At 40.7% G+C, this 11,834-nt stretch overlaps 1 protein-coding gene across 1 annotated transcript; it reads left to right on the top strand.

Moving 5' to 3' along the window:
• The first annotated feature begins 640 nt into the window (after window positions 1-640).
• On the top strand, window positions 641-4,708 carry LOC116547038 (tripartite motif-containing protein 64C-like). Its single transcript, XM_032273123.1, has 5 exons — window positions 641-863; window positions 1,628-1,650; window positions 2,579-2,676; window positions 3,714-4,007; window positions 4,330-4,708. The coding sequence occupies exons 1-5, from the start codon at window positions 684-686 to the stop codon at window positions 4,365-4,367; spliced, it is 633 nt and encodes a 210-aa protein (XP_032129014.1). The 5' UTR covers window positions 641-683; the 3' UTR covers window positions 4,368-4,708.
• The last annotated feature ends 7,126 nt before the right edge of the window (window positions 4,709-11,834 follow it).

Consider the following 11,834-nt stretch of genomic DNA (forward strand, 5'->3'; position numbering starts at 1 on the left):
CTAAATTCAAACTACCACTTAAAAGATAGTGATTTCATCCCATAAAAATGTAATGATTTCAATTGACATAATGGGATTCACAAATAGAGAGGCCCACACAAGCTAGCCAAGTAATTTTAATATATTGGATAGATGGCATATTATGTCCCCTAGTTCAAATTTGAAGGTTGGTATAAACATTTTCAGACACTGGAAATGAGACAACATTTTACTAAGGTTGGGTGTGAGGAAGAGGAAAGAAATAGAATAGTATGTAGAGGAAAAATGTAGTAAAAAAAAAAACCCATATGCATGATATGGCGTATGGCTTAAATGTTTTTTTAACTTTAGGTGAATCAGCATGGAAAAAACCTAAAAGGCAGAAGATTAATAGGGGAAATAACTGACTTGGTAAGAACAGTGAAGAAACATCACAGGAAGAGAATTGAGGAGTCTTTATATAGGTTTTGATTTAAGCAGGGAAAGAGAATAGGAACTTTTTTTTTTTTAGTGACAGAAGAAATAGCAAATATTCAAGACTCTGCAAGAGTAGGCAGAAAATTTATCGAATTGCTTGATTACACCCAGAATATAATTATTTGCAGTTTTCTGTTGAGAGTGACAACATGTAATCCTTTTAACCAAATCCTCTGCAGGTCTATGTGGATTTAAGGAAGGTGATAATCAATATTCAATTTCAAAAGATGCGTCAATTTCTTGAAGAGGAGGAGCAACTTTATCTACAGGGACTGGACAGAGAAGAAGAGCTTTTCCAACCACTCCCAAACAGTCAAGTGAGAATGACCCAGAATTCAGAAAGGATGAAAGACATGTACAGAGAGCTGTGGGAGCTGAGCCACATGCCTGGCGTGGAGCTGCCCCAGGTGAGGGGGGAGGGTCCATCTCAGAGACAAGGAAGCCTTTGCTGGACAATGCTGCCAGCACATGGTATGTCACCTGCATATGTCACGACTGTCAGCTAAGTGACACCTGCTGTCTGATACCCATCATTACATTTGTCCAGTCATTTATTACTGCATGCTTTGGTAATCTTTGGGAAGTTTTTGCCATTGTAGTACATAGCAGGAAAACATTCTCTTCAATAAAATTAGGAGTACTATCCACACAGAGGGACTATCCAAAGTCAGCAGAACCCCAGGCCAGGGGAAGGTTACTAATATTCCACTTATGTGCCCTAGTTCCTCCCCATTCTCTGAGGTTCCATACAACAGTGATTTACTGAAGACATTGAGGCTTTTCCCCTTGCCTGGGCAAGGTTTGTAAAAGTTGTTCATCAGTGTCAGTGTACTCTGTTTCTCATATGGTTCTCTGTTTTGTTTTAACAGTTGTCATGTGTGGTCAGACCTTTCCTTGGGAATAAGATTAGGAAACTAATGACCCTGGAAACCAGGTATCCTTGCTTCTCTCCACAATCTCTTGCTGAGCTCCTTTGCTCTTCAGGTCTGCCGATGAAGCCTTTCATGGTTAAGTTGAGGTTCTATTATTAACGTAGCCTGGAATGATTCCTTAGAGGGGAATAAGAAAATATACATTATTAAAACACTGAACCAAAAAGAAACAAAAGTATGGGAAAATGCGCAGAAGGAAAGTACTTTCATAATTAACATTATCTTTTATTTCTTTGCAGGAAGTCGGAAATGCATTGGCAAGGTGAGGTGCACTAAAATAATGTTATTTCTGAACAGGTCATTCTCTTGTTAATGAAGTGTATATATACATTTGAGCTACTAACATCATCCTCAGTGGCTATTTTTGATTTTGTTTCAAAAGAGGCCCTGAGATCTTTTTCTCTGTGGTCTGGAAAGTTTTCATCTTAAAATTTGTATGAATTCAAATATACTTAAAAACCATTTGCCATTCTGAAGTTTGTTTTTCCCAATTCATCCATCCTGTCCAGCCCTAACCCACAGACATTTCTAAAAAATTATTCTGAGAAATCATAGCAGTTTCTTCTACTCTAGAGGGGTGGGAGGTAGAAAAGACAGAGGTAGGAGGGAGAATCCCTAAGGATGGGCTGAGAAGGGAGGTTTGTTCCCAAAAGCATCCCGGACCTGCTCCATCACAAGACACACAGTTGTAGGAAAGACTTCGAGAAAATGGTCGCCTCAGGACCCTCAGCAGCAGGGCTTTAGGCTGGAATTAGACTCCTTTGTTTTGCACAAAAGATTAAGCCCTTTGTCTCATGGAACATCCTCTGTGAGACACTGACTAGCATTAGTGACAGCTGCAGGCTGAGGTCCCAAATGTTTTGGTCAGAGTTTTCTGCTCTCTGAAACATTTCCAGGATTTCTGTATATTCCCAGGGGGTGTGATGGGCAGAGGGAGGCAATGACTTTTAATGCCTTTAGAAATTATGTAATATCTGAGAAGAATATGTGTGGAGAAAGTGAGTTTTTGTGCAAGTAAAATTTAGAAAAAGTAACCTCCTCATGTCCCCAAGAGAATGGAATAAAATGTATACGTAGTTAACCAAAACTGGCAGAATTCTGAGGAAACATCTTGTATGAAAATATGGTATCTTTGTACGACCATGTGATTAGCTCTGTGCCTCAGTATAACTGAGGCCATTTTTTTGCAGGACTGATTTGGCACAGATGCAAAAGCCCCAGCTGGTAAACCCAGAGCTCACTTCATGGGGCATAACTGGAGTCCAAGACGTGCTCAACAAATTCAGAGGTAAGATCCTGCTGCTTGGCAGTCCAGCCTCATCTTCATCCTTATTGGGTCCTTTGGTTGAGGCATTTTCCATTTAAATTTTATTATTTCTGACATGTAGGTAATACAGAGTTTTCTAAAACATCTGCCTCGTCCCTACCTGCATAGTAATATCAATGATCAAAACTCAGTTTCCTGACTTACAGTTTGGAGAAAATGTAAAACGAGATACATATTGTATCTGCAGAATAACAGGGCAAAGAATATTCAAGTCATATAGTTATGAAGACATTAGTTCTCATGGTGGCATCAGTATTTCATGTTTATTCATTTTAGTTCAATTTTGAAGGCTTAGATTTGGCACAATGGCTTTTAATTGGTTCTATTTTAAGTACATTTATATACATTCTACAAGTACCCTTATTATTTATAAAAACAGAAAGTTTTGATCAACATAGAAAAGGACTAAAATATCCATAATCAGGACAATTCTGATGCCATCAGATACATCTCATAACCACTGAAAGGTGAGGGATTGTGAACATGGCCTAACCACGTTAGGCCCATTCTGGAGGGCAGGTCTAGGTAGCAAAGGGCAGGAACCCAGAGTAGATTGAATCAGGGGCTAAACAGATAATGTAAAACCAGAATATTATTTTCAGAAACTTCCAAACTTTACATGTGTTAATTTCTATCAAACATTTGATATTTGCATTCCAATAAATGCATTACGATGAAGTGATGTCTACCTATTGATGATCTTAAATATTTTTAGATATGTCCTGAAACAAACTGTGTAGAGATAGATATTAAATCATTACTCCACCCAGTGATGTGGTCACATTTTTTCTCTATTATTTAAAGAATAATACATAATTGTATGTGTCCTAGTGTTGTAGTAACATTTCATCTTCATGGATGCATGGGGCTGAATTATTTTGGCTTCTTTCATTCTGCATTTTCTTAGAAGAAGATCAAATGAAGTGAATAAATGGACCACAGAGCCCCTGACCCTACTAGCACTCACTGAGTGCTTGGCAGTATTTTTTCCTTGGCAGTGGGTAATTCTCTGAGTACAGAAATGGTTCCTCGCTCTATAAGCCTTTCTGAGGATGTGAGACAAGTGACATTTGGAGATGACCATCACAGTGCAGTCATAGATCCCCCAGGAGTGGAGAGCTTTGCACTGAGGGGAGCTCAAGCATTCTCCTCCCACAGGCATTACTGGGAAGTGGATGTGACCTACTCCTCCGACTGGATTTTGGGAGTCTGCAAAGATTCCAGGACAGCAGATACCAATATCATTATTGGTTCTGATGAAAGATTTTTTTTTTTTTCAATTTCCTCAAAGAGTAGCAATCAGAGCCAGGCCTGGTGGCTCACGCCTGTAATCCCAGCACTTTGGGAGGCCGAGGCGGGTGGATCATGAGGTCAAGAGATAGAGACCATCCTGGTCAACACGGTGAAACCCCATCTCTACTAAAACTACAAAAAATTAGCTGGGCATGGTGGCGCGTGCCTGTAATCCCAGCTACTCAGGAGGCTGAGGCAGGAGAATTGCCTGAACCCAGGAGGCAGAAGTTGTGGTGAGCCGAGATCGCGCCATTGCACTCCAGCCTGGGCAACAAGTGTGAAACTCTGTCTCAAAAAAAAAAAAAAAGAAAAAAAAAAAAGTAGCAATCACTATAGTCTCTCCAACTCTCCAGCTTTAATTTATTATGTGCAAAGGCCTCGGGATCGTGTTGGGTGTTTCTGGATTATGAGAATGGAGCTGTGAGTTTCTTTGATGTTTATAAAGGTTTTCTTATCTTTGGTTTCCCTCCTTCTCTTCCCCTCTGAGGCCTTTCTTTTGTTTTGGTTCCACATGAGAATTTGGTTTCATGATGATTTATTGTGACCTCCCATAAATGAGGCAAATAGTGTCCTGAAACCTTATGTGAGGAAAGAGGTCTATGTGTGAGAGCCTGTGAGCTCATTGTAACTTCATGGAATGTAATTACTTTATGGTTATAAATGAAATAACCACCTTGATTGTATATCTTTGTTAATTTAGGTATTTTAAAAAATTATTGCGTAATGTTTACTAGAACATCAATTATAGCTCTTTCAGAGGTTGTTAGTATATCACCCTTGTGCAGCCATCAGAACTACCTACTGCCGGGGCATTTTTATCACTTCCAGAAGAATCCCAGTAACCATTAACATTTATTCTCCATTCACCCTCCCCCATTTCTTCATAACACTTAATCTGCTTTTTAGTTTGTGCATTCAGGTAAAAAAAACATACTATATGAAGGTTTTTTAATCTGATATTTTTTCAGAGTGTGTTTTCAAAGTTTGTACACACTGTAAACCATTTATCTTACTTGTGTCTTTGAACCAAGCTGGGGTAGGAAAATGAAGTGCTGGATATCTTGTCTTACAAAGAATAAAGAAGAGGGCTTATTTTCTTTTTATGACCAAAGTAAGTGTATCTCAAAGACTTTATTACTTCTTATCATCCTAATTATTAATCACATTTCAGCTCATACCATAGTTTTTCAGTGCTGGGTCGCTGTGCTATTTCATCCTCTCTGAGTACATTATATCAGATTTTAATATGCAGAAAACTCTTATTACTACCAGATTGAAAATTTCAAGGAGGCAAACGCAGTATTTGCCTTCTTTGCTAACATACTACCAGTGCAATTTTTAGAATACACAATAAATAAGATGCATAAATGGATAAGTAGGGGTGTTAATATGTACAAATATTATTCTAACATTGGGAAACTTTTCCAAAATGTAAGTAACAAAATAGGATAGAACATGCTAATGAATAGCTATCAAAAGATAACAAATAGATCGATTTTTAGATTTATAGTCAAAGATAATACTATTATGCTAGGGTTTAAAATAATTACAAGGTAATTTTTTCTATAAAGTTCATTCCAATTGTCTTAGTTTCTTAAATATGAACTAGTGAAAGATGAAGTTTCCTGTATAAAATGATGGGGAACAGGAACAGGACTTAGAATAATAGAGACTGTCATTATTGAAACTGACATATACATTTAATTACTTACTAAGCATAAAGTGGTATGAACCTCTTTATGCAGTAGTAAGAGCAAAATTAATTTACATTTCAAATAAGAATCCAGATATAGAGTGGAACCTTGTATAATGGAATGTAATAGCTATGTCTCCTAGGGCACTAGCTTGTCTGCTCTAACAAAGACCTCAAATTTGAAATGATTGAGAGGGTGCATTTCTCTCACTTGTTTGGACCAATGTAGGAGTTAATGAAGAAGAAGACTGACATCTTCAACAACTGAATTTTATCTCTGTGTGGAAGAAGCTGCCATTTATGCCATGTCCCATGCACAGAAAACCTGAAAGAAAAGTAGGAAGGACAAGAGTATTTGACTTTAAGGAAATGACCTGCTGTTTTCCACAGTACTTTTGCTCACATCCTGTAGTTTCAAAATTAGACACGTGGCACATGAAGTTGTGAGGTATATCTGGGAATGCCGACTACACACCAAAGATACTTATATTTATCACTTGGTTTAGAAAAAAAATTAAATGACTGGCACAACAGACAATAACCCAAGAGATTGGTTCAGTGAGACAAAGCAGGACCTCAACAAAACAGATAAGGTGTTGTTTAAGGTTAGCACCAGGTCTTAGTATTCAAGAGTGGGTTAACCCTGCTTTTTACAACTGTCAAGGTGTCCAGTGCTTTCCTGTCAGAGCCTGGTTAGCTGAGGGTTAGGTGGCAGGAAACATCTTACTTGGATGTTAGTCCTTTAAGTGGATGATTTAGATAGGAATAATTCTCCAAATGTTGAAAATACTCATCAGAAATGGTCCTGTTTCTTCCACTCCACACCACACAGATTCTATATTAACCGTCTCTCTTCCTCCTCCACATATTTCATGCAGCACATTAGGAGCTAGCAGAGAGAAAGCTTATCACCAGCTTCTTTTGGACTTGCTGCTTTTTTCCAAGTGATTGGGATGATGATATTATTCCCCTTAGAATTTCAACCCAGCACTTCTTTCTGATTTTCACCCATTTTCTGAGCTTTCCGTTGATGCTAAAACTTCTCTATGAAACAGTCAATGCCTCCTAATTTAATTAGCTTATTTGTTCCTAGTTTTCAAGAAAAAAATTTATTCCTGACATTCTTCTAACTTAGCTGAGATTTACTTTTACAGAGGTACAGAATTAGCGACATTGCAATCATTTAGTGTTTGACTCTGATTTGGGAAGATAAAAAAGCTGCTGTATCTATTTAGCATATTTGCTTAGCCATTTAACCAAGAGAATTTTATTCTATTGATGCTCCTAGAGATACATAATTCATTTATTCTCTTCACCTTTCAGAATTTATGTTAGACTATCACCAAGACTTACTTACAACCGAAATAAATCAGAGACACAGCTAAGAATATCGTCAATCATTAATCCAGAAATCTTGAACTTCCTGTTTTATATCCCTTAAAGAAGTTATTTATTGATTGCCTGGTTACAGATTTTTTTTAATTCAAGAATTTTGATTCTTCTCTAGTACAGAAAGAAAAAATTGATAAAGAGAATAACCTGGAAAAAATAATTTAACAAAACTGAGACACATTCTTGGCTAGCACTATATTTCTGTACTAAATTTAGGAGATATGGAAATGGTAGTTTTCCTAAGTGAAATAAGACACAGGAAGAAAAATACTTTATGGTCTCACTCATATTTGAAATCTAGTTTTAAAAGTTGAATACATAAAACCAGAGAGTAGAAAGGTGATTACGTTAGTTAGAGCGGTTGGAAGAACATAGGCAGATGAAGGGCAGTAGTTGTAGTTGTAAAGGCGCAGTCTTGTAGGATAAATGAGTCTGATGTGCAGCCTGTAGGTATTTTTTATAATATTGTATTGTATTTGGAAAATAATCTGAGGGACTAGATTTTTGCTGTTCTTATCATAAAAAAGAAGCATGGCTAAGTGATGTGATGGATTTGTTAATCTGCCTGATTGTAGTAATCATTTCATTATGGATATGTTTCTCAAACAACATATGCACCTGAAAATATAAAACAAAACATAATTTAAAAAATAAAGGTGATTTTGCTCATGTATGTAAGCTGAAATTAAGTGAAGACTGGGTCAATAATAACATTGCTTTGCTGAATTAAGAGGATTCTATTAAAATATTTTTAGTTGGAAAGCTATGTGTATGAAAAAATATGATCTAAAACTGGGTACGGTGGCCATACTTATAATCCCAGTGCTTTGGGAGGCCAAGGCAGAAAAATCACTTGAGGCCAGGAGTTTGAGATCAGCATGGACAACATACAAAGGCCTTATCTCTACCAAAAGGAAAAAGAAAATTAGCCTTGTGTGGCGGTGTGCACCTGTTGTCCCAGCTCTCAGGAGGCTGAGTTGGGAGGATTGCTTGAGTCCAGAAGTTTGAGACTGCAGTGAGCTGTGATTGTGCCATTGCACTCTAGCCTGGTTGACAGAGTGAGAACTTGTCTCAAAAACAGCAACTCAATAATTTATGTAGCCATTTTTCCTGAAAGGTATCATTCTTTCTTCTACAATTAATAAATCTACATATGTCTAGGTCAGTTACATCAGGCAGAGCTTGACCTCTAGTTCTTATATCTACAAAAAAATCAGACAGTTACAAGGAGGCTCTAAGAAAAACATTTTTTTTTCATTCCGGCCTTTGATATTATAATTTTTTAGACTAGTTGTCTGTCTCAATGGTGGATATCGTCATAATCTGAGATTTTAGAAAACATAAAGTTCATAGAATCTATACATTCTTGAGCCTTAAACATCTCCAGGGACTCAAGGATACTATTATGTTGAATCTCAGGCCTTCTGCTGCATTTTTGGAGGGGCACATTTGAACCTCACAGCACTGGGTTTCAGGAGTCTGTTAACAGGCCTGGGCAATGAGTGATGACAGCCCAGATAATTCTGAGAAAGGCTTTCTGCTTTGTTATAAGGAGGATAATCATTGCGGAAAGCAGCTGAGCATCTGTTCATGGCTTTTCTGTGCCGTTTTACTGAAGAGGCAAGTTCCCAGTCATCATTCTGGGATTTAGTTGTTGTTTTTGAAATCCCAGCATTTTGGGAGGCCTAGGCAGGCAAATCATTTGAGGTTAGGAGTTCACGACTAGCCTTGCCAACATGGTAAAAGTTCGTTTCTACTTAAAATACAAAAATTAGTGAGGTGTGGTGGCAAATGCCTGCAATCTCAGCTACTAAAGAGGCTGAAGCAGGAGAATCACTTTTCCCTGGAGGCAAAGATTGCAGTGAGGCAAGATCATGCCACTGCACTCTAGCCTGGGTGACAGGCTGAGTGAGACTCTGTTTCAATTAATAAATAAATAAAATCATATCTTGAATGGAGGGTGAATGAGGAGTATAACATGGGGCCTTTGGGGGGAAAATATGCTTTGGAAGGAAAGGAGAACATACTTAACATGCCAGTGGGAGGTGGAATACTGTGAATGAGCTTCTAAATAGAATACTCTTGAGAGCTATGTTTAATTCTCAGTATAGAAAGATGTACCTTTTGAATGACATTAAAAATTCACTGGAAGAGTGAAGAATAATAGTTATAATGTCAAATAAGTAACAAAAGTCTCAAAACATAAAGTGTTCTCAAATATTAGAGTTTAATTAAAGTCTACATTTGAGATAAAGGAATAAAAGTTCATATATTAATCTTTATTATGTAAAAAAGACTTTTATAAAAATTTTACATAATAATTGAGGATATAAATTACAATAATTAAAATTTACAAGAGAATAAAAGTGTTAAAATGAATTGTGAAAAGTTTAAAAGAGCGTAAAATAGAAAATTGTTCAATTTTTAATCTCAAAATCAGAAGTAATTTTTATCAATGTCCTCAGAAAATTAAAACAAAAAACAGTAATGTAAAAGAAGGTCGGTTTCCCTCGGGTTGGAGCACATAAGCCATGTCTTCTCTGGAGACACAGAAGCAAAAAGTAGGCCTGCGCTCCTCACGCCGCTCTCCCTGCCTGCCCCCGGCCCCCGCCTGCCCCCGGCCCCCGCCTGCATGGTGCTGCTGACCTGGACCCCGCCGGAGGGCGGCAGGAGGGGCTGCATGACCCCACCACCGCCATGCCCACCTCATGGCGTGAAGATCGAGGGCAGCGCTGGCTAAGAGGAGTTCCAGGACTTCAGGAATCAGCCCTACGCCCGCAGTACCATCGCCTTAGATGACTCGTTTTACTCTTTCCAGGACAAGGAGGAGCAGGGCGTCCAGAGTGTGGAGAGTGTCCTGGAGAGCATCCCAGAGGCAGGGGCTGCTGCAGATGCTGGGGCCGCATGGGTGAGCCTCAAGGAGGCACAGGAGACTGATCACAGTGGCCAGACCAGCGTTATTGCTACCTGCTGCCACGGCTTTGTGGATCCCGTAGTGGCCTTAGCTGAGTGCCCCCATGTTGACGTCAACCACAGGAGAGCAAGAGGAACACAGCCCTGATCACAGCTGCGCAGGCAGGGGCTGCCCCGCCCCGTGGGCACAGGTGCGTTAGACACTGGTCTCAACCTTACGCCGCCGGCGTCAGCATCGCGTGGGCTGATTCATCTGAGCTTTAACACAGATCTGGTGGAAACACAGGCTGCCAGGCCCCGCCCCTGGAGTATTTGAATAGACCTGGGGTGGGGCCCAAGAATGAGCAGATCCACAGATTCCCAGGTGAGGCTGATGCCCTGGCCCAGGGACCCCATGGTGAGGACGGCGGGGTTGGAGGTTTTCATGCCTGATGACGGCCAGCGCCCCTTCTCAGTGGACACTGAAGAGCAGCAGAGCCTCAGACCCCAGGAGAGATGTCAGACGGGCACAGAGGCATCGCGGAATTAACATGAAAATGAAGGAGGCTGTAAAGAAGCACCAGGCCAAGGCGCAGGAGGAGAGGCACCTGCCGCCCTGGAAGAAGATGACGTGAGGGCTCTAGGGGGCACCGCGGGGTCAGGGGCCAGTGCGAGGCCGCGGGGCTGGGCACGGAGGGGGAGGCGGCCCAGCTGCACATCGCGCCACTCAGCTCCCAGGACCACGGGGCCAAGCGCGTTTCCAAGCTCTCTGTCCAGGCTGCTCCCAGGAGGGGGCTGGGGGAGCCACGCATATTCGCTTGACACCAGGCCCCCCTAGCACTCAGTACACATAGAACGCACACTGTCTAAAAGGCTCCCTTTAGAGAATCTCAATTCAGATTATTTTAAAGGTCAATTTACTAAAGGGTATTTTCTGTGTAACTTTCTAATTTTCAATCATTATTTATCAAATTTGACAAGTTTTACAAGTGATAGGGCCCCTTGTATCCAAGGCAGTTTTAATACACTTGCCTGAAGACACAAAGACACACACGTGCAGACAAACACAGACACATGCACACGCAGACACACATTCACATGAGCACAGAGATGCACGTGCACACACAGGATACACACGCACGCACACAGAGACACACATGCACACAGCCACATACATGCACACAGTGCACAGACAGGTACACATATCCAGACACACACATGTGCATACACACAGATGCATGCAGGAGAGACAGCCTCCACCCAGTCCTGCCTCTAAAGCAGGGCCCTACTAGTGAACATGCACAGACTCAAGACACTAGAGGCTTTGGGGATTTTCCTCCCTCCTGCCCGAAGGCACCTACACTACATAAGGCTCAGAGGCCCTCCCTGGCTGGGTCAGCAAATGGATGATAGCAGCGTTCCAGGACTGCAGTAGAGAAGGAAGGAAAATTAGACTTCTGAGCCATCACAAACTGTGAATAAGTGCGACATCCTCAGGCCAGCCCTGTGTGACCTCAGCTCCTGATCCATAGAATCAGGACAGTGACTGAGGATGCTGGAGCCACCTCACCTGCACCCCCAGGTTGGCCACAGAACCGACAGGACTTTGACCCCACCCCAGGCCATGGCCCTTGACCAGGGAACCACAGCTCTTCATTCTGATGGGGTGGCTTGGTGCATTTCTTTCTCAGGCTGCTTTGAGGTGGCTGGAAATATAACTTTTCATCAGCACACTATTATTTTCATCATCCTTGCCATCAATGGGCACCATGTTTTTTTTTTTTTGAGACAGGTTCTGTCATCCAGGCTGGAGTGCAGTGGCGTGATCACAGCTCACTGCAGCCTCAAC

The sequence above is a fragment of the Sapajus apella genome, unplaced genomic scaffold (genome assembly GCF_009761245.1).
Source record: "Sapajus apella isolate SASKATOON/1434 unplaced genomic scaffold, GSC_monkey_1.0 scaffold1930, whole genome shotgun sequence".
Lineage (NCBI taxonomy): Eukaryota > Metazoa > Chordata > Mammalia > Primates > Cebidae > Sapajus > Sapajus apella.

Coding starts and splice junctions, on each gene's coding strand:
- LOC116547038 (XM_032273123.1), top strand. CDS start 684: ATGCGTCAATTTCTTGAAGAGGAGGAGCAACTTTATCTACAGGGACTG. Junction 1,651..2,578: donor GTCGGAAATGCATTGGCAAG/GTGAGGTGCACT, acceptor ATTTTTTTGCAG/GACTGATTTGGCACAGATGC. Junction 4,008..4,329: donor TTTTTCAATTTCCTCAAAGA/GTAGCAATCAGA, acceptor AAAAAAAAAAAG/TAGCAATCACTATAGTCTCT.